Here is a 23828-nt window from a genome sequence, read left to right on the forward strand (position 1 = left end):
GATAACTCAATGAATTTATTTTTTTTTTACCAGATCTATGATTGCGATGAGTTAGGCCACAAATTTATCATCTGCACCAACAGATTGTGTGATCAGCTGTCACCAGTTTCAAATGTCAGATACAAACCGCCTTGAGAGGAGAAGACACACGCACACACACACAGTTTCCACACGCACACGCACGCACGCACACACACACACGCACACACACACACCCCTTGTTTTCGGCTGATCTGACCAGAAATTGCTGTCAAGGATGAGAACAGAGCTGCCAGTGTTACTCAGGAACTTGACATCTAACAAAGAGGTAACTGTGCTAAAGCAGACCCACCCCCCAAAAGCACTTTCTTCACCCACATCAGTCATGACCTCCAGCCCCCTCCCATGGCAAAGTACTCAAGTTCACCCCAAACGAGATGACACCATGTAGGAATTGAAGATGAAGGGAGGGCGGTGGGGTTTTAGGGCTGTTGTCTTCGTGAGCACTGACAAAAACGCAGATGGAGTGCTGCAGTAGCTGCTGAATGCTGGTAAATTTAATTGCTTTGCTACAATGCATTACTGTGAAGCCAACGGGAGACAGTAAGCTGGGCTGGAGGGAGACACGATCGATTAATGGCTGAAGAATTGAAGGAGGTAGAAACCCTTATTCCCACACTGAGTCAATTCAAACTTCAAGCACTTGGCAACATTACAGCAAACATGCATGCTTTTAAAGGTGCAGTTTTCCAACATTTATTTGCTTTTAATAATGTGCATGCTTTTAACCATGTTACATGCTCGGTTTTAGTTGAATATATTTTGGTATTACAACCAGTAATTTGGGAAGTAATTTAACAAATGTTGTGAACATTCACTATGATGTCAAATTCTTTGTTTGTCTGCCTTCACGTTCATAAGAACTTGTGACATCCCATTCTTAATTAAGGCTTTCCTCCAGCTTTCCCTGGTTTCATTGAGTCGTAGTCAACATTGCCTTACAGGCCAAAGGTCCACAGTGCAAGACCCGTAGGAAACAAAGCCTTGGAGGGCCACAAGCTAGTATACTCCTTGTCCTGGATTCGAGCATGGATAAATGGGAGGAAGGGTTTCCTTTGAACAGCGGTTGGGTTCTGCCTTAGCGATAAGGTGAGGAGCTCATCATTCGAGAGGGACTCTAAGTACAGTTGCTGTGCTTCTGTAACGAAAGGAGCCACTTGAGGTTGTTCAGACATCTGAGTAGGATGCATTCTGGGCATGTCCTACCAGAAGGAGGCCCAGGGGCAGACGCAGGACTTGCTGGAGCGATTACACCTCTCGGCTGCCTTTGGAGTGGGGGGGGGGGGGGAGTCTGGGCTTCTCTGCTGAGACTGGTGCCCCCACGACCCGAGCCCAGAAAACTGGCAGGAAATGGAGGGATGGTATCTGATGTAAAAATTTAGGAATAACAATTATAGCTGTATAACTCTGACCTGATGACAACTGGAAGTTAAAATTAATCACAGTCCAAGTCAAGAGATTTCATGGCATCATGTGTGGAGAAAAAATCAATGAAGTCTGTTGGCTTTTTTGGACTTGATCAGCCACCATCACTGTCTTGAGGCAGCTTGTATGGTTAAAAAAAAAACTTCACATAATTGGTGCAGTCTCTCCAACATCCTGTGATAAATTGGCACTGGCCCACAATCCCACACCATCGACATCTTGGTCTGAACAGCGATCCATTTTGTAATGACTCAGAGGCGTTCTTTGACATTTAGATTAGAGCGTCTCTTCCGCTCACAGGCTCTCACACACCTCCTCCCTGTTTCGCACATGTTGAGACTCAGCCGCCATCTTTCTGTCACCATCTCGCACAGTAGCTCGAGGAATCCAATTCTTGGCAAAATCCCTCTGACACACATACAGTACATTCACCTAAAGTGTTAGACTCTACCAACCCTGCCAGCCCTGAGTGGGCTCTCTCTGCAGCAGGTAGGTGTTTCAGCATTTAGCTATAGGGCACTTAAGCAGGGATGAGTCTGAGTATTTGAACCTGTGAGATAAAAGTTGCCCAGTTAAAGATCTTCCACAGAACTCTCTTCCAGTTTGTGTCTATTTTAATCAGCTACCTGAAGCACTTTAAACATAACAGCACCATTACAAAGTGATCGCTTCAAAGAACAGAGGAATAAAAAAGTGAAGTGGAAATGACTGGAGAAAAACACCAATTTTTAAGAATGACTGACACAAAAAAAGCAATGGTTTTTCTCCTTTATTTGGGATGTCAAGTGTAACTGCGCTTCCCTTCACCACTAAGATGTTCCCTTTATATGACTTTGATTTGTGGACTTGTGGAAAATTCTGAGTAGTAGCAACACTGAAGTCTTGAGAAGCCTCTTTTCTCTAGTTTGTTTCACCACATGATTTTAAGAGTCACGTTTTTTAACATATTAATAATTTATGCTTACTTGCTAAATAGTTTTAAGAAAGAGCATTCAGTTTCTGATTAATTTGCATTATTTAAGGGTATTTTAGTTGATATTTGGGTAAATAAAAATATGAAACTGAATTCATTATGAAAGCCACCCAGTAATAATGGACTTAAATTGAGAAAAGGCTTAAAGAAAAGGTTGGTTCCTCTACTGTTTTACTTTAAGTTATTTAAGAAAAAACAAATTATCTTACTAGCAGGCAAAAATTAGTCAGTCTGTTATTTATTTAATTTTATTTGAAAACAATGTTAAGCCACAGAAAAGCTGCTTAAAAAATGAAAAAAAAAATCAATTAGACACCTGCGCTTTCAACTCATTTAACTTTGAGCTTAATGTGTGCTAATAATCACATTCAGAAAGCACTTTGGCTACATTAAACCTCCTTCAGAGTGTCACAACATACTGTAAATGTCATAGCCAATGTTATTTTGCAGACTGCATTAATTGCTCTTTTTTTCCCCCCTTTCTTTTTTCCTGGTATGTTCTTGTTGAGCTGCTGTTACAACTGGAAGACTCCCACGCTCCTTTCTGTTGCCGCTGGCAACGTCAGCAGCATCAGCAAGAAGCAGGTCAACTGGCTGGACAAAAGATAAATATTGTTTCATATGTAGAGATTAAAAGAAGGAAAAAGCATAAGACTGAAAACATTCTTTCAAATCTCCTGCTTTTTTTTGTAAGCAATCCCCTCTATTTGTCTCTCCCTCTTCTTCCCTCCCTCTCTCTCTCTCTATGGTAACCTGAAGTCGACCACTCACAGCTGCTGCTCTCATTCTGCTCCAGCTGAACACCCACACTCTATTAAATGGTGTGTGTCAGAGACACATACACTTCAACAGGGACTGTGTGTGTTTGAATGAAAGCAAAATTTTAACCTACCATATGTGAGACCAGCAGAAAAAAAGAGAAAAAGTCCACTTACTATAGAAAGACTTATGCATATCAATTTTGCTCTTACAGCTTCTTGTTTCCGTTGTTATACCATCGCCTTCACTTAACTTCGGACTTCGCTGTAATTTCATTTAAATTCTAGTGTTTGACACAATCATAGCAAAGTGAAAAAGTGTGCTAGAGTTAAGCAATACAAAGAGGTTTACTGTGAAACATTCAAGCTTCAGCTCAGAAAAGAGTTTTTTTTCTTTTTGAGCTGTAACTCTAATGTTTATTCTCATGATTAAAGACTTTTGTGGGTCTTCAAAATGCCAAGAAAAAGAGCGGAAAATGTGCCATAAAATTTCCAAACGCCCAGGTTTACAACTTTGGTGGTATTTTGCTGCAAGCCCTGACAATAAAATGTCACTGGTACTATATGAAGGGGGCTTGTTATGCTTTTTTTTTCTCCCCTTCTTCAGTTCATCTTCTGTCTAAACCAAGCTGTTTTACCCCATCACCTTTAAAAACAATTTTATGAGCTACTACTTTGGGCTGAATGAGGACTAGTGTGTGCCTGTATCCATCGGCGGAGTGGAGGGGTGGCTTACTGGGCTTAAGCCCGGGGTCTTTTGGAGTGTAATTTGTTTCATAGTTAGTTGCCTGACTGACAACTGTATAAAACAAAAAATTACACACAATATTCGAAGCACATAGCACGCAGTCGTAAATTCCCCCAAATTTTGGTACGATCCGAGCTCAGGCACTAGGCGACTGAGCACAGCACTTACGCATGTGAGCGAGGGGGGAGAAGCTGCTGCCTGCGAGTTTGCTGTAGGAGAAGCGCAGCCAGGCAGACAGAGGAGAGCTTAAGTTTGACCAGGTACCAAAGCGAATGATTGGTGCTGTACAAATAATGTAAATATGACGGTGTATCACAAAAGATTGATATCAAACTGATCACTTGACCAATATTACGTTACTTGCTCTTCGAGTGAATCAACAAATGGCGAAATGAAAAGCTGATGTTTTTAGAGTCTTTTTTTTTTAATTCTAAAAAAAATAAACATTTAGTCTGATTTGATGTTTTACAATTAAAAAAGCGTTTGTGTTTTTATCTGAAGAGTATGTAAATATCTGGTTTCAATTGTATATTTGATGATGTTGGTGTTTGGCTTGATTGTCAGCACAAAGAGGGAGAGAGAGGAACAGAGAGGGAATAAGAGCAGGTGAGACAGACATGTTAGTCAAATGGTTGTTTGCCAAAACTCATCAGAACATGCATCTAGTTACTCCGTCTCTGCCTGTATGTCCGTTTTAATGACATCTCTCAATCACATCATAAACAGTAGAAAACTCTACACATACGTTCACCTGCCACTTTATTAGTTGCACCTTGCTTGTATTGAGTTTGATCCCTTTTTGCTTTTAGAACTGCCTTAATTCTTCATTGCATATCAACAGGATTCTGGAAACATTCCTTAGAGATTTTTGTCCACATTGACATGACTGCATCACACTGTCCACAGCATATCAATGATGTGAATCTCCCCTCCCACCACATCTCAGAGGGGTCCTGTCATCATGATTCAAGAACTGAGTTTGAGATTATTTTAGCGGTGCAGCACGGCACACAAATTAATCCATTTGCTTGTTTTGCAGGACCAAGAGTCCAAAACCCAAAGATATTTAATGAAATAACATTTGTCAAAAAAGGAAGGTTTCACATTGATTGTCCCACTTTAAGTTTCCCAATCAACTCCCTGGTAGACAAAGTTGTGACCCCCCCCCCCAAAATCTGGTTTTTGTAGCTCGTTGAGTTTTTGCAATTGTAGCACCAACTCTGAGCTTTCAGCCCACATCAAAGAGCAGCCATGTCATCAAATCAACTGACCGAGAGAGCGAGAGAGAGAGAGCGAGCGAGAGAGAGAGCTTTTGGACTGAGCTGCTTCAGGCATGAAATAGTAAAATTTACTGCCCTAAAAACCATTTTTAAAAGAACAAAGTACAAAGATGAGAATCAGAATGTGACAATGTGAAGATGAGCTATACCGAATTACAGAGGTAAAATCAAGAAACAGGATTTTATTTCTACAGACACCAATGCAGCAAAAACTGTGGGATCATCAAGACAGAGCAACTGATTCTTGCTTAACTTGTGGATGTGCTACATATTACATACATCCACCAATTTAACCGTACATACATACATACATACATACATACATACATACTAGTGCTGTCAGCGTTAATCTCTTTAAAATGATGTTAACGTCATAACCGCATTAACGCGGCAAATCTCCGTTAGTGAGTTAACGCGGATCGCCCCGTGCGTGGGGCTGGATGGCGCTAACGCATTAACAAGCTAACCGCACTAACGCGTTGACGCGGTACAACCCCACGCACGGGCCAAAGTATAATATGTCTACACTAACCAAAGAGAAAATGGTCATTTCTGAGATTGAAAATTGGCATCATTATTGTGTCAGCTTCTTTATAAACAGGGAGATAGAAATGAATGACATGCTAATGGAGTTGCAGCATGTGCACAGGTTTCCCCGCCCTTACCTTCTGGCTGTTTTTCTCACGAAATCAAGGGAAAAAGGCACCCATCCTGACTAAATGAGACAGCACACATCTGAAAATCTAACCATCCAGAGAAAAGCTGACTTGCCAGCATGGGGTGATTTCTTCACATATCCTTCCTCCACCCTTATAAGCTTTGCAAATCAGCAGTGACAGTAAAGCTGCAGGGTTTCCAGTATTAAAAACTGAATTCAGTTACTGTTCACTTTCAAAATGGAAGGAAAGCTGATTATGAAAACGAAAACCGTCAATCAAGCATTAGACTGACAAAACGTTCAAATGAAAAAAAAAAAAAAACATTGATTTTACTTTCTCAAATGGGAAGTGATATTCTACATCTTTGTACATCAAACTTCTTTCAGCAGATAAAGAACACAGTCTAGAGATTACACCACAGACTTGGTAAACTGAAATATTGCCACTTCCTCGCTGACAGCACAAATATCAAAATAAACTGTCATTCCACATTCCCAGTGGCAGGAACCAGGCTGAAGCCGTAGGTTTGATTCCCACGGGGCCAACCATGGTTTAAATATATACACTCTTAGTGCTGTGAGGCACTCTCCATAAAAGCAGTCTATCTTATAAATTTATGTAAAGAAAGAATGGAGAGAAAAAAAAAGACTAAAGGGTGAAATATAGGCCCACATAAGCAGCAAGAGGAGGAATATACGGGAGGGAGGGAGAGGATTACGAGAGGAAGATAGTGAGAGGGATGGTTGCTATGACCTACTTCCACAGCAATTCACAGCAAAGAGTTTTACCGATTAACGGGGCCACACATAGCACAGAAATGCTAATGTGCAAATATTAAACAACCAATTTATAGAAGAGCACTAGGGATGGGTTGATATAAAATTATGGTTCCATTTTCTGAACCACCAGATAACAACATTTTTTTAAAAAATTGTTTTTTGTTGGTAATTTTGCTTCAATAAATCCTTTATACAGGGTCGGATAATACAAGTAGAGGTTACTGTTATTTGTGTTTGCATCAGCAGCTCTTGTTGTTTCCAGTATTTTGTCACGTGATGATATATATATATATATATTTATTTATTTATTTATTTTTTCATTCATTCTGTGAACAGTTATTACTGCAGCTACAATAATACATCCCCCTGCAGGAGCACACGGACCAAATACAGTCCATCAACCTTTCAGCTCAGCAGAATGCCCCGAATATAGTGCTACCAAATTACAGCCCCACAGGATAGACAACAGAACAATACTTAAATACAGTACATGAATGGCCCACAAAAAACACATTTGCAGGTCCTCCTTCAACACGTCCATGAATCTTCTCTGGGGACTCCCTCTTTCTTTCCTACCTGACAGCTTCATATTCAAATTGTTTGTACATTTGTATCTATATCCGTAAGCACCCTGCTGCAACCGTTGGAGCTTTGACTTCTTCAAAGACACCACAGTGAGGACCCAAAGGCAGACAACCATTATACACGACACAAAAAACTAATAAATATTCTTCCCAATTAATATTTGACTGATAAGATTAATCAGTTATCAGCACTACATATTGTTCATTGATAAAGGAATTAAATCTGAAGGCTATCCTTATAGGAGCCACTCTTCTCTGTGACCATATCCTGGCCCTACCGGCTAGAAAGATCAGCGTGTTTAAAAATACATGGCGCTGCAATGACATAACATTGCAGGCATGTTGAAATGATCCACAAAGTGTGGCTAAAACAATCAAAGCAGAAGTCTAAAGCCTTGTCAGACAAGGGTTTTTTTCTTCATAGATGAATTAGTGACCAAATGTTTGCATATGTGGTAATAACATTTTTATTCACTAAGTATATTAATATGGGTTTCATTGGCTCAAGTATAATGCATATATTTTGTTGATCAAATACTAAGAAATTTAAATAGAATAGAAATTTCCTACTTAATCAAAGAAATAAAAGCCAAAAATATAAATAATTTAAACGATCCTTAGCCGCTGCCCTACATACATTACACACACACACTCCGACATGCTCTTTCAACCCTGAGACAGTCCACCCCCACGGGACTGGATCCATCTTCTGCAATGACTGACAGCACTTCAAAAATCATCCCACCCACAAAAAATAAAAAGCCAAAAGAAAGAGGCTACACCCGCTATCAGGCTGTACCATTTTCCTTGAAACGGGGGTTGGCAGTTGTGGCTGTGTCTTTGCAGCCTCATTCCTAAGCAGCATATCAGCGGACGGTGGTGTAATACGAGTCGGGGGAGTGAAGTAAGGCTGGAGAAGTGGGGAAGGTCTGGTTGTTAGGCAGCAAACAGATCACAGCCTGATGCTGATTGGCTTGTGGATGTATCTGAAACTGGAGACAAAGGGTTAACCTACCTGACTGCAGAGCATGGACAAGCACAAGCCTGTCAGTGCTTTATGGCTAAACGTTACCACTATGTCACCATGCCACTTTAGAAGGTTCCAAATAAAGTGTTTGATAGCATGATGACTCAAATAAGCAAAAGGCTGAGGAGAAAGAGCTAAATGGACTGATTCGTATATAGTGCTTTTCTACTCTCTCAGAGCACTCAAAGCACTTTTTAAAACATGCCTCACTCACCCATCCATACAAGCACTATTCCTATGCAGAAGTACATTCTACCTAAAATTCACACTGTGACGGATGAATCAGAGAGCAACTTGGGGTTAGTATCTTGCCAGAGGGTATTTGGCATTCAATGGGGGTTGACAGTCAGGAATTGAACCACCAACCTCCCAACCTTCTGATTAGTAGATGACCTGCTCTACCTCCTTAGCTATAGCCACCCAAATGTAGCTAAATGCTTAACTCCCAAAGCCTTTGCATTAGTATCACTGCTTGCCAATGCCAACACTAGGAATACTCCTCCTTCTCACATATTGCTGATCTGTTATGCTAGACAGTTTTCAGGATGTAAGTAGCAGAGTCCAGACCAACTATCACTCAAAATCAGTAATTCTGAGAAACCTTTCCAGATTATTTAATATCTGCTATATCTAATAGCAGTAATTCAACATTTAATCAACCGTTAAATCACTCTGTTCTAAATTATGAAATCTTCTGTTCTACTTACAACCTCCTAGAATTCTGTGATGTGTGGTTGAATGTTAAATACGTCCACATCAGCTCAAAAGCAGTTATCAGTTCATAGTCGCTCTTTTGTTGCATCAAGCCTAATTCTAAACAGTCACATAAATCCCTGGCAATTATGCAGCACATGCTCTGATAACACAATAAAGACGAAAATGAAGTAATTACATGACTTGTCTTTTCTCATCATAATTTCATTTCCAATACCTACTAACCCCACCAAAAAAGATGGGTCAGGTGGACCTGCTGATGAAGCTTGGTCTGAATAAAAAAAGATATTTCCATTCATTGATTTATATTTCTTTGCAAAGCAGTGGGGAAGCTCTCTGAAGCATCTCTCGGTGAAGGGGGGGAAAAAAATTGCAGCTTTCTGCAGTTCAGAGTGCGCACTCTGTTTTTTTAATACACATTTTGGATTAGCTGTACAGCCCATAGAGAGAGATGCAGAGTGTGGGATGCAGCAAAAGAACAGAAATTCAAAGCTGTATGAAGAGGGAGAGGGACTCCATGAAAGACGGTAACGATGAGTAATGAGCTGCCCTGCTGTCTGTCCAAACAGATAAGAACAGAGATAGAAACAAAGAAGCAGCAAGTGACAAAGATCAACAAAAAGGGAGGGCAGGATGTCTAAAATACAAGATTTACATGAACAAAAAGGGAGAAAAGAAGATGTACATGTCAAACACTACTGAGTGAGTGAATATGTAGGAGGGGGAGCTGGAAAAGCCCAGCAACAGGGCATGCCTTAAATAGCTAGATGGTCTAAGATAACGTGACGCTGGAGAAAGCTGATGGCTCAGGGCATGTGTTGTGCTAAGCATGTATGAACCCATTGCTGACAGCAGATTCATGGTATCTATTAGTCATATGGTAAAATCATATGACTTCCCAAGGAAGCATGCCTGTATGAGGCCGGATGGCGCCAATGCCGGCTGCCCGCCTGGATTAACAAACATCACATCTATAAGAATTTTATTCAAATTCACCTCAAGAGGACAAAATTCATGCTAAGACTAATGCATTAAACTCTCAGAAAGAGGGGTACACAGTGCACCCCTCAGGGCCAATTACTGGGCCGCAGAGCAAGTAGGTGCACTTTCAAAAAAAGGGACATATTCGTTCTGAAGCAATAAAACAGATAATTACAAATTTTCGTCTAGTTTTTAAAGTGTTATATCACAAAACAGTGGGATTAGATTAGATTAATTTACTCTAGAAACTTTATTTTTGTTGCGTCCTTTAAATTAAATGAAAAGCATGAGCTGAGCCACCAGCTGCAAGGCTGACAGTGACACTGGTCTATGCATTTGTTTTTCTCCCCCAACCCTCCACCAATCAAGCTAACCACACACACACACACACACACACACACACACACACACACACACACACACACACACACACACACACACACCATACATTATCCTTGCAAAAAAACATGGAAAGGCATTAGCTGAGTCATTTTCCTTTCATTATAAAGTACTTGTAGCTGTATTGTGATGTATGTTTTTCATTGTTTCTGTGAGACAGTGTTCTGTACTTTAAACTATTCTGTCTAAATGTACGTATACATTTCTGCATGATAAGTTTATTAGCTGAAGATAGAAAAAATAAGATGATCATCAAAAGAAACTGGTTAGGGCCCACCAAAGCATTTGTGTCCAGGGTATGTAACTTAATCTGGGAACGATTCAGCTGGGTGATCTGGGTTCCTCCAGCAGTCCAAAGATATGTTGCACACCTTCATTTAAGTGTTGATTTGTAGTTGGTTGCGGATTCAGATGAGAGGATTGATAAAGCTTTGTGAGTAAGACTACCAAATGTCTGGCCCATCATATTAACCTACAACACTGTCAGCAGAGCACAGAACTGTCTAGGCTGCAGCTATTGTTTATTTTAGTAATCGAGTAACCTAGCAATTATTCCATCGATTAATCGGATAGGAAGTACTTTTCTCTTATTAAAAAGCAATAATAAAGATTCAAAAGAGAAAAAACATTCTTTCTGAATGAACTGCTCATTGGTTTTTGGTTTATCTGTCAAAAAAGCAACAAACTTTGTATTTACCTGCCCAATTAAAATGTTATGTTTTTAAAGAAAACATTTTAACACCACTGAGCAACCACGGTTACATTTTTGGAGGACTGTGCACAAGTTTGTTTTCATAGCCACTGCATTGGTTCCCATAACCAGTCGCAAGAGCCGTTAAAATGGAAACAACCATGGGACTGTAAATCTGGCTTGATGTAGCCGGATGGAAAATTTTTAATGCATCACCCAACCTTAAAATGTCAGCAACCAAGTCAAGATCATGACTCCATCATTTCTCCAGGCTCAAAGCACTTCTTGACCACTCAAGTGGTTAAACTGCATATTCATCCAACTGACCTAAAACTGCAGTAAACAGAAAGGAGGAAACAATTTCCAATCATTAATGACGTCTTCAGAGATTTGAGTAAGAATGATGTATAAATTGAATTTTTGATTTTTTTTATTCAATGCCAGAACAGACATAATGTAATATAACTGCCAACTTCAAGATGAGCATTTTAAAATGACTAATTCCATTACCTTTCTGTATTTGTATGTGAACAGACAATAACGTTCATTCAGAGCTTGTCTGCAGTGTTTTAAAGGCATCTTAGTGGGATGTTTTCCCCCCAATGGCCTTGCACATAACTGCTTCTTGCCAGTGAAATCATCCCATCAAATCTTTTTTTCACGACATCACAGGCGTCCAATCTGCACACTTTCATCCGTACAATCTCTCTGTCCCACTGAGACCAAGAACATAACAGCGAGAAAACGTCTGACAAACTGTCCAACTGTCGGGAGCTTCTCAGAGCACACCGAGTGTTTGGTTTACATAGTGCATAGTGCTCTAAATGTTCTTGACAGATTTTTTTTGACAACACTGATCACAACAAAGAAGGGAAATACCTCCAACAGGCACAAACATTTGACCACACAGCATGCAATTAATTTGCAGAATGCATCGTCCTTGATATGCTGCTTAAAAGCGAATGAAAGCTCAGTGATGAAACAAGAGATACTGATAATAGAATCAGAATCTGTAAATTGTGTAAAATAATGCTCATTTTAATACTATAAGTCTATCTGTGCTAATAAAACCATATAATAGTAGTATTGCATGGTGACACTCACACTCATGTAGTGGTTATCTACCTCTACACTTTGCTTTTTCACAGCTAAAGATGACTCTCAGAAGCATCACATGGATACCTTTGGCATACTTTCTGACTAATGTACCACAGTTTCAGTAGATGCTCACTGTTATGCTAATAACAAAGTCAAACAACAACAAAAAAAGTATTTCCTCTGAATTTAGGAATCACTTGTCATTGTTCGTTTGATTACAGAAGAAACAAAGTATTGTGCCTTTCTACATGAGTTTCTTTCTTCGTGTCGTGCTAGTTTTCTTCAGCTAAACTCCAAAAGAACCCAAAGATTTTTGATTTCATAAGAAGAAAACACACAATCAATGGTGAATGTACTGCAGGTGTCAAATAATATGAGAATGTATGGACACTGACTGATGAAAAATTAAATTAAACACAAGTGTCATTTACAAGAAAAGATTAAAACGATTATTCATGCAGCTAATAAGAATGAACTATAGATTTATGTCCAATAAAACTGCAGGTGGGCAACAACACAATATGATGTGAGCCCTGTGAGTTGTGAATGGTGGGGGAAGGAGAGGCAATCCTCAGTGATCTATCACAACCTCTTTATGATGATAATGTGTTATCAGCATTCACTTCTCGTTAGCAGAAATCTTTTATCCTTCGTAGTAAACACATCCAAACAATATGAGGAGTGTGTTACTTGTGCTTGAACTCGTTGTGTTTTGATTGCTGATAATGATGTTGCAATGGAGGATTTTGTAGTTAAATGTAAAGCATGATTATAACCAAAATGCCTTTTTCCTTTGTGGTTGTATTTATCTGACAGTTCACACTGATGCAAAGAGAACATCTGAAAGCATAACAAACAAAACTAAGTGACTATTTTAGTATCTAGTGTGAAAGCGTTTTTTTTTCTTCTTCTCCTTTCTTTCATTCAAAACATTCATTTCTAGCCAGTGTAGAAGTAGAGACAGGCTGTGAAATGTCAAGAACATTAAAGAGATCTAACGACCTTGAGATTTCCTACATCTATTCTCTCGTCAATGCTAAAGAGGCTTTAAAAACGGTGTCTTTGTAAAACTATTTCTTTGTGTTAGTGGGAAAGTACCACTGGCTACAAGCCAAAGACTTCATCTTGGTTCTGGCTGGAAAATTTACCCACAGTGACTCAAGTAGCTTCTCAGTAAAAATGGTGAAAGCAGCCACATCATTCTGGAAATGGACCTTATGTCCATGGTCTGTGATCACTAACAAAAACAGTTTGTTTCCTGCACTGAGAACGGTGTAAAGATGCAGTTTCCACATGCCCCCTGAAAGGCTCCTGGCACAGAAGAATAGGTGACTTGTGTAGCCGTCGGCTGTGGTAATCATGTGATATCTCTGTCGTTTGGCTAATCTCTTTACAGCCTCCTTTCTTTTTCTCCGGGATGAAGCCAGATATGGCAGCTCAGCCAGCTTTAGCCACACGCTAATTAATCTGCGCCACCAAAGCCTCTTAATGACACCCAAACACCACAAATGATCACTGTACTCATGCCAAGCCAAGGAAGTTTGATCCAAACTTTTGGTGTGGAATCAGAGAAGTACAGTAGGGAATTTGCAACACATTGAACCTGTGCAAAAAACATTAGGAGCTGAGGGTTCAGCTCTCTGTGTAGCTCTGTAACTGAGCCAGTCTAAGGAGCTTTAGGGATGTTGACCATTAAGGCCGGTTAGCTTGATTGGTGGAGGGTTGGGGGAGAAAAATAATGCACAGTCCAGTGTCACTGGCAGCCTTGCAGCTGGTGGCTCAGCTCATGCTTTTCTTTTGGTTATTTCAGTGGGAGTGGGTATAATCCACTCTGTCACACTGTCCTGCTTTGTCGGAGATAATATGAGGCCTCCATTCGTCTTTCTGCATCCCCCCCACCCTCCATTGTCTTTGCTTCAAGTTGAACTCACAATGAAGGGCGTCTCACTCTAGATTTACTTCTATTAACTCTTTAACTCTGTCTCTTATCATTTCTCACTCTCTTCGTCAGTGTCCATTCCTTCCCCTTTACCGTAATCTCTCTCTCTTGGATGGGGCTCATCTGTGACAGAGCAAATAGGCTCACTGTATCTGTGAGAGTTGTGAGGGTGGAAGAGAGGAGGCTTATTTCATTGAAACCTCCATAGAATATCCATCCACAGGGGAGATAGGGCCTGCAGGGACTCTTTATGCCAGCAGAAAACATGGGTGAAGTGGCAGCAAGGGAGCAAGACAAAAAACAAACAAATGCCCGCAGAGAGACACAGAACAGGTGGCAGACTTTTCTAAATTTAAAGAAAGGGCAATGGCCAAAAAGACAGACGACCCAGAGAAAGTCTGAGTTAAACATATTAGTAAACTGCAGAAGTAGAGATGCTGAGCTGTTTAGAAGCTGTTCAGCATCAACCCGGTTGATAACTGAAGAGCTGCGAGAGAGAAACTCAAACTGTGGAAAAGATTAGCAGCTTGCTAACAGCACATACACACAATAGCAACAGAAAAGCTTACAGAAGCCTTTCGCACAACCCAGAGGTCACCAGTTCAGCCAAGCAGCACGTGTAGATTCTTCTCCTCCCCTGCAGCTCAACCTTGTTTTGAGTGTCTTCTTAAAAAAAACCAAAAAAAAAAAAAAACCCTTAAAGTAGTATGTGGACAAACAGTGATGACCCAAATACTGAACTGCAGAGAGAGAGAGAGGAATAATAACTCCTGCCCCAGCAGACAACGAGCAACCTCCAGCATGAGGGTGACACAGGTTCATCATTTAGTAACCACAGATCAATATGTTGTCCCATTAACACTCATCCCAACCTTCATCGGCTTGCCATTATACATAAACATATAGGCACAAATACAATCACCAGTGAACGCATTAGAGCATAACTGAAAACCTCACAGTTTGATGGCAATTTGAACAGAGTTGTGGCTCAGGAGGTAGAGTTGGACGTCTACCAGTCACCAGGTTGGGGGATCGATTTCCCAGTGCTCCTGATGCATCCATCAGGAGTGTGTGAATGTTAGAAACTGCTTACGTATAAAAAAAATAGCACCTAAATGAATGTGAGTGGGTAAATAATTGTTTTTTTATCTACAAGCCTTAAGTAGAAAAGCAGTGCACTTGGTGTAATAGCAAACAGTCCACAAAGACAAACCTTGAAGATGAAGTGCCACAAACAGGGGCATTACTCATCCGGTTAGCATTGCTAGCCTAGCTGGTTCCCAGGTGCAGACAAAGAATGTGATAACCCCGAAGGGTCATGATCATTCGTAATAACTGATACTAATGCAGTTCTGGATCACAATTACAGCTAATAATGTCACTTTGAAGCCTCTAACAAAGGCAATCTGCTGCAGTAACTTCAATTTAACCGAACAGTCGCATAGACAGTAAGAGTGTTATGTATGTGTTGTTTGGACTCACTCTCAAGGCCTCTATGACCAGGTCTCGGGCTTCCAGCTCTCCCTCCATGATACTCAGCAGGGTGAGCAGCTCCGGTTTGCTCAGGTTATCCATGTTGAACTCACATTTCTGCAAAAAACACCATAGATAACACATGACAGTCAGAGACAATAGGATCAATTAAGGCTGCTTAATTGGTGCAAAGATCTGACTTATTTTGGTCAGTACTGAGATCATGATTACTAATCATTTTCAGATTTAAATAGGTTGAAAGTTTCATTTTCAAACCCTTCCCTTCATTGTAGGGTCTTTTCCTAACAATATGAAGCACCTTCAGGTAACTGTTGTGCTGTGATGCCACTATATAAATGAAATTTAATTCTAGCTTTTCTTTTCCTAACAATCACCCTTTACACTAGAGCTTTCTTCCCTTTTACCGTGGCCTTTCTGAATAGGGCTCTGTGATATGATCAAATATATTGGATGACAATATGGGGCGACCGTGGCTCAGGGGGTTGGGAAGCGCATCTGTAACCGGAGGGTCGCCGGCAAGACACTTTACCCTAATGCCTACTGGTGTTGGCCAGAGGGGCCGATGGCGCGATATGGCAGCCTTGCTTCTGTCAGTCTGCCCCAGGGCAGCTGTGGCTACAGTGAATGAATAGTGGAATTGTAAAGCACTTTGGGTGCCTTGAAAAGCGCTATATAAATGCAATCCATTATTATAATATCTTGACACACTGTTCACTGCAATATTTTTTCATTGCTTTAGATGACAGTTTGCAATAGTCACCACGGCACCACAGAAGGTCCAGCCAAAACTAAAGGGGGAGCTCATTCCTAAATGAGAGGCTACTTCTGAAGCAAGGACATGGTTCGGTTATGAAAAGTCTGATAGGCAGCAAAAAACAGAACTGTGCAAATTATCCAGCAAACAGGTCCCATAGACACTGACACAACAAACATCTTCTACCAACTATGCAAGACTCATGAAAGAGTATGGACAGAGTTTAAGAAGGAGAACCAAAAAAAAAGAAAAGTATAATCCCCACGTAATGGTGACCTTCGTTTGCTCTATCTCCAATGGCAAACGCATAGACCCAAATATTTTTTCGCCATAGCATTTTCTACATGTTTGTCCTCCAACTGTGCAATTGAGTTCTTTGCAGACAGATATGTTAATATCTGTAACACACTTTATTGGATTTCTCCTTTTCGTCCCCACTAGGTGCAGGTTTCTTACTACTGCATCTTTGTTTTGGTTATTAACATTAATACCAAATTCACTGTCTCTGGTAGTGTGACATAATCTCATTACAAATTGTTGCACTGTTTCCTTTGGTTCCTTCAAAGTCTGTAGAAAACTTGGTGTACAATGGCAATTTTAGTTTGTGGCACAAAGTAAACATTCAATGTAGTAACGGGCTCATCATAAAGTGCAGATGCTCCAGTGTTGGACAAGGTTGAGAATAGATCCTGCTCATCTCTATCAGCGTAATGAAGGGGTGGATCTTTGCGCCTCTATTTACAGTGGCTTGCAAAAGTATTCGGCCCCCTTGAACTTTTCCACATTTTGTCACATTACAGCCACAAACATGAATCAATTGTATTGGAATTCCACGTGAAAGACCAATACAAAGTGGTGCACACGTGAGAAGTGGAACGAAAATCATACATGATTCCAAACATTTTTTACAAATAAATAGCTGAAAAGTGGGGTGTGCGTAATTATTCAGCCCCCTGAGTCAATACTTTGTAGAACCACCTTTTGCTGCAATTACGGCTGCCAGTCTCTTAGGGTATGTCTCTACCAGCTTTGCACATCTAGCGACTGAAATTCTTGCCCCTTCTTTGGAAAACAGCTCAAGCTCAGTCAGATTAGATGGACAGCGTTTGTGAACAGCAGTTTTCAGATCTTGCCACAGATTCTGTCAAAATCTTTCTGCACGCCACTTTGGATGCCACCGTATGCAATTCCAGCTATAAAATTAACGTGTTTACAACCTGGGACAAGAAAAGTTTAGACCTTGATGGATATTTTACCTTTAGCAGCCAATGGCAGCGCCTTCTTTAGCCTATGTAACTAATGTTCTACTTGCTCCCAGTCTCCAACTGGTCTCATTAACCCTCTCGAGGCAGGTGTTGCCAATTTGCAACAGTTAAAAACTAACAACCTGATTACCCCACATACATATTTTATGAGGTTTTTTTACTCAGACGTGCCACTGCAGGACTTGGTTGTGCATTAGCAACAAAAAGTTAATTTGAGCCTGAGAGGGTTAAGTGCAGTTCTAAAGTCAGGCTAGCCATCCTATCTCCAAGCCATTAAGGTCTGATTACATTTGGGTAGATCATTAAGCACCTATTTGGTCAGTAGTAACTGCAGGGCCAATGGGTGGAGATGGATGTAATTGTGAGCAAGCAGAGCACTTCATGCTTCCCTCAAGCCTTTTCCGGTCAACTTCTAAAATTGCTATGTACTGCCTCTGCCCTCTTTTTGAATTAGTCCCCTTGTTCTCTGATCTTCTTGCTTTGCCTGATGTTGAATCATGTTATTTATGCTACAAAGATAAAAGAAATATTTAAGAAAATCAGAACTTTATTTTTGGAGTTTACAAAATACAGTTATGTTCCAGCCTTTTATTTAGAGATTGATAATGCTGCTGAAGAGATCATTGTGCCAACAAAGTCCTTTTTAATCCTGATACATTTTGCTAATAGTAATTTCTTCCTCTGGGATTAACAAAGTACACTGATTGTGATTTTACTTGTGCTTCATCATGTGTGATGAACATCTGAAGTGAACTCCACAGAATATTGGGAGAATTAAGTCAGCACAGTGACCAAGATTGCCCTTCGTCACATGTAGCGCACAGCAGGAAATACTGATTAAGATGTGTTCTCAGTACAGTAAAAGAAAAACATTCATTTGGTTTTTGTGGGTTGCTTTGCTTGCACATGACTATAATCAGACTTCATATTAGGGAGCAACTGTGAGCTCTCACATGCAGCTCTGTTGACAGCAATGTTTGAGGCTTCAGTGCACAGGAAAACATTTTTAACATTGCATTGTTGCTTTTACTTTTACTTTACTCTCTGCTCACGTCCCCGAATAACCCAACAGATCTGACAGCATTTCAAAGCAAAGTGTCAAAATGTCTTGTTAAGAAACCTTTAAAGTCACTGTCTTCTTTTAAAGTCAAACCAATGTGAGAAAAATGAGCGGCATTTTTAGCCAGACAGCTAAATAAATACGATGATGTAACTTCCCAGGAAGAGGACAGACAGAAGAAATTCTAATTACCTTGTTGGCCTCTTTTAACCAACTGCTAAAAAGCACCACAACCAGTTGCAAAATATAGAAGCTTTTCACTAGACTATTTGTGCAGTGCAACTAACGAATGAGAATAGCAAGAGTGTTTCAGCTACATCAGACTGATTGCTGCCTGCTCTTTCTTGAGGTGTCAGTTGTCAGACGGCCATTTAAACCTGATTTAGTATCCTCCTTCAAAACCTCCGCCAACATTTCTTCATTTCATCAAAGTCTTGCACATGTCTACAGAGCACTCTCACAAGGAATATGACTGAACATCAGAATCAGAGATTTCTGTAACATACTACCTCTGTGTGTCTTCTAATGGCATTGTTATTAATAGAGAAAGTTCAAGCTCAAACAACTAACAAATGAGCTAATGTTGCCTTATAAAGGAACACTCTTGTCCTTGAAAGCTTTTAGATAGGCCCGTATTGGTGAGAAGAGGCTTTCTCTTCTCAGAACAAGAAGCTGAAAAGTAGTGTGTCAATCACATCACAGTTTAGTCAAAGCATGTTTTTATTCTGAAGACTGGAAATAAAAGCAGAAGAGATTCTATGGGATTGATTCGCATCCAGGCTTCCAATCGATCCTCAAGTTCCCCTTTCCCAGCAGTGTTTTCACCGCTCAAACAAATTGGATGAGTCAGGGGGCCTTGATGGATGTCCACCCTTAGCTGGTGTCCTCCTGTCACAAGACCTTGGGTTGTGGGTGGTGTGAGGTGAAAGCAGTAGAGTTAATGGGGGGGTTAGTCTGGCATCTGTGCACAGTGATCAGGTGAGGGAAGAAGCAAACTCTAATTTGTTCCATGAGCCGTGAGCTATGCACCAAGGGCATGAGCAGCCTTGCCAGCATTCATAGGCTTGTTCACTGTTAGCCCCAGTCCACTTAATAAGGCCTGTGTCATTTCACTTGGAGCCACATTTTTGTACTGTAATTTGAGTGAAATGCCCCGCTTAATAGGTTGTACAAATATAACGTTTAATCTTTTCTGATGACTTCTCCAACTTGTTTACATGGTCATTTGAACTCCCCCATATCAGAGCACAGCAAATTTGTTGTCAGGAAGAAGCTTCAGCAGCGACATTACAGCCACTCATGTTAATGGCACTCGTCCAACATGGCAGCATATCCCCCATAAACACCCCTGGCCACTCTTAGGCTGCTGTTACGCAACAATTCTGCCAGACAACAATGGTAAGATTTAAAGATGAGGGACAATCTTGTCACAGTTAAAGGAATATTTTGCATATTTCTTTAATTAACAGCATTATCAGATTGTAACAAAACAAGTAATCAGACACTGATGCTGAAACCATACACTGTATGCAAAAGATGGTTATAACCATTGTGACATCACCTACTGGTTTCAGACTCCACATTTTGAAGCCTCAGCTTTGGCAACATGTTAGTTCTTTGGTACCGGAAGTTACCATATCATTAGCTAATGCTAGAAGGTGGCTTAGCAAGTTGTATCTATAAACTGCACCACAGCAAGGCACTGACAAACACATCTTAAATGGTCAGTGACACACAGCAAGCCATATTGATTTTCAGATAATTCCATTAAAATGTTTCAAAAGGCATAAATATAGTGAAGAGGTCCAGTTTAGTGACTCCAATTAGTAGTGGTGATTCTAAACACGCACCAACTGGCTATACCTGTGCTATAAACACGTTTTTACTTTTGTAAATTTGGACCTTTTCATATGCAAGTCTATGGGGATTGATTCGCTTTTGGAGTCAACCTCAAGTGACCTTTTGAGGAACTGAACATTCACGCTAGCTTCATTTTTCTGAAAGGATAACACATTATAAACTACCAGAATCTACAGTATTCTGAACATGGCAGCTGCAAAGATCTCCAATTAACAACCACACCTGCAGTACAGCATCTCCTCAACAGTGTTTGCTGATTACGAGGTGAAAGATACAGTTCCAAAACAGCAGTTAGCATTAAAGTCAACAAAAGCTGTCAGTCAGAAGGAAGCTAACAGGATTGGTGTTTGTTATTTGGTAAAGGAAATGCTACCAACATCAAGTCATTACATCATTTAAAGAAAGGTCTAAGTTAGAGCATCTGGACAACATCCACAAGGAATTGCAAAGGTGTATATCTGGTAACACAAAACTATTCTACAATGACACTTGACCGTCCTCTGTAGGCAATGTCGTACTTTTCAGTGACAATCCTGTAGAGTTACAAGTTTCTTTTAAAAGCAAAATTTCCTAGCACAATTAAGTAGTTCACTCTGGGTTAATCCTGTTTGTTTATGTGCTCATGTTTTTTTATGAAACATTTAAAGAATTCAGTTTCTAGACATACTGTCTGATTCACTAACATCTATTAAATGGGTGGGAGGTGACAGGCAGAGTGCCTTTCACTGACCTCTAAAGCCTCTCTGAACCACCCTCACTTCAGAATCCTCACAAACGAGAAACTTCCCCCCGCTCAGGCCAACAACAGAGTCTGACAGGGGTAAGCAAAGAGCAAAGTGCTTTATTTAACCACTGCAGGCATGGTGTTGGTGTTGGTGGTGAGAAGGGGGGAGTGGGAGGCCATCAAGGCGGAAGCCCCCTGGAACCTGGAAAAGGGAGAGTGCACTGGTACTGAAGAGGTGAGGTGGCTGCCTGACTCCCATGTCTCCGCCGCACCTGTTCGCCTCAACGCTAAATGTAAAGCAGCTTCCAGGCAGTACTGAGCACGCTCAAGAGGGGGTGGGGGCTGGCTGACACAGTACTCCCAGCTATGCCAGCTGAGTCACTGAAATTAAGACCAATTTAGAAAGGTGTATGGTGAACGGGGCCAGCACCCCCTCCTCTTCCTTTTCACTGGCTCTGCCCTCCACTCACCCCCACAGCTCTTCTCCCACCATCTCCTCAACACCCACACTACCACCCACCCACCTCAGGGACTGTGGCTGCTGTTCTATTATTGCAACACCACACATTTCCACTAGCCTACCTCTTCAAACTCTCATCCAAAGAGGTATTTTTTTTTCTTCTAAACTTGCTGTATGTGTAACAAAGTTGAAACAAGGACAAACTAAAAAGAGTGTCACTGCTCATCCTGCCTCAGGGTTCCAGTCAATAACAGCAGTCAGACAGGTTATATCATGGAACAAGCAAAAGGACGGGAAGGTTTCATGGCCTACTGCCGGATGGGGCAACAGACCCATCCATTTGCACATAGGGGGTGCTGAGCTGCTGTGACCTGAGAAAGGGCACAGAGAAATCACAACTAGGTGCTTGTACACATGTGAAACCCAAAACCAGCTGGTGATAACAAAGGACTGCTTGAAGAAAAAAAAGAAAAAGAAAAAAAGCTTAAGCCTTGAGTCCTCAGGTCTGACAGTCTGAATCTATGGAAGCCTGTGAGGTCTCTAAGGACTGCCAATTTAAATAAACCACTTTCACACCACACTTAGCTCCACATGCCAAGTGTTCATCGTTTGCGGAAAAATTTAGACAAAATCAAGATGGAATGAAAAAGATTTCACCTCTAGCGGCGGAGCTTTGGGGGAGCAAACGACAGCTTTAATAAATCTATACTCAGTTTTAAGTCTCCTGCAGCCAGGCGAACAGCTCGCTCCAAGTCTCTACGCATTAACTCATTTACTGCAATGTAATACTGTATATCAACCTGTACAGCCACCGACGCTTTCTCTTCCATCAAGCACACGATTACATTACAACTGAGGGATGCCTGCCTTTATAGCAGCCGCTAGAGGAGAACAAAAGAATTCACTGCTGGGGGGAAAACCAACACTGTTCTGGCTTTTACGGAGGCTACTGAGAGTAATTATGGGTTATTCATCAGCCCAAGCAGAGACGAAGCCCTTGTTTTTCCCCAGACATTGTCGCGAGGCTCGCGCTGGCCACCGCTGTTGCTTCACGAGCCCGTGCGAAAATAGATGCGCGCGACATTTCGCCCTCTTTCCTGGGTGACTGATAAAGGAACACGCCGATAAAAACACACGTGTGGCTTTCGCTTTTTCCCAAAGCTTCCTACCGTGTCAACGCTGCCCAGCACGGTGGTTGCCAGTGTTTGTACCGGGGGAGGCTGCTCTCCGCTGGCTCCCTCCGACGCCATCTTCGTACTGTAGCGGTCTGCTGGAGTGAGGGCGCATCCGGCACTCATTAACTATTGCACTGCTGAACGCAAATCTCAGCACGCGCGGCCATGGAAGAGGAAAGACAAACGAGATTTGACAATCTGAAGTGAGGGGAAAAGATGACAAGTGTCCGTCGTTAAAAGCCTACAACTGAATGCATGCGGGGTGCTGCAGCTGGGAGGGGGTGGGCAATGTGGGCGTGGACCGAGCTACGCGTAAAATCCAGATGAGAAGACCCGGTGCGCTCCCAACTGGAAAGGAGGTGCTTTCTGACAGGCTGATTGACAACAGCATTTGTTGACCACTGTAGCTATAAAATCAACAAATGAGTGCTTTTCAAACTTTGATCAGAAGCCTTTTGTAACTATAATAAACATTAAGATGTTAAAAATGTCTTTATTTAAAAATTGCCTTATTTCCAAGACATGCATTACAATGATATCACCTGACAGTCATAAAGAGCTGGGTGTTCATGTAACACCACAAACTAATGCAGTGAGTCAACAATCATTAAAGTACAGTAGTTTTTTTTTTTTATTAGATTCTTTAATACAAAAATAGAATGTTGTATTAATAAATATAGTTTCATTAGTATGTAAATACATCTTTCATCAGCTAATGCATTCTCATTAACTTATAATTAATCCATTAAAAATACATAGAAGCGGTGCTAGTTTGTGGAAGCCCCCATGTTACCCTACGATCTTGAATATAGCGCTTGAGATGGACACTGGCTAAATACTGGCCAGATACGAGGCACACAGAGGCCACCATAGATGGAATTATGTACTTGAATTGGGAGGGGTAAGAAAACATATTCCAGCTGACTGAAAAATGTAATCTAC

General features: G+C 41.0%; 1 protein-coding gene across 1 annotated transcript in view; it reads right to left on the reverse strand.

The window, feature by feature from the left end:
* Positions 1-23168, reverse strand: part of cttnbp2 (cortactin binding protein 2) — a 97478-nt gene extending 74310 nt beyond the window's left edge. The window contains exons 1-2 of the mRNA XM_085412992.1: positions 22881-23168; positions 15577-15684 (exon numbers count right to left, since the gene is read on the reverse strand). Coding sequence (XP_085269118.1) covers positions 15577-15684; positions 22881-23009 — 237 coding nt within the window. The 5' untranslated portion in view covers positions 23010-23168. The remainder of the gene's footprint in view (positions 1-15576; positions 15685-22880) is intronic.
* Between the last annotated feature and the right edge of the window lie 660 nt (positions 23169-23828).

Source organism: Rhamphochromis longiceps, linkage group LG7, assembly GCF_057381845.1.
Source record: "Rhamphochromis longiceps isolate RC_006_pf linkage group LG7, R_longiceps_female_GT1.1, whole genome shotgun sequence".
In the NCBI taxonomy this organism is placed as follows: domain Eukaryota; kingdom Metazoa; phylum Chordata; class Actinopteri; order Cichliformes; family Cichlidae; genus Rhamphochromis; species Rhamphochromis longiceps.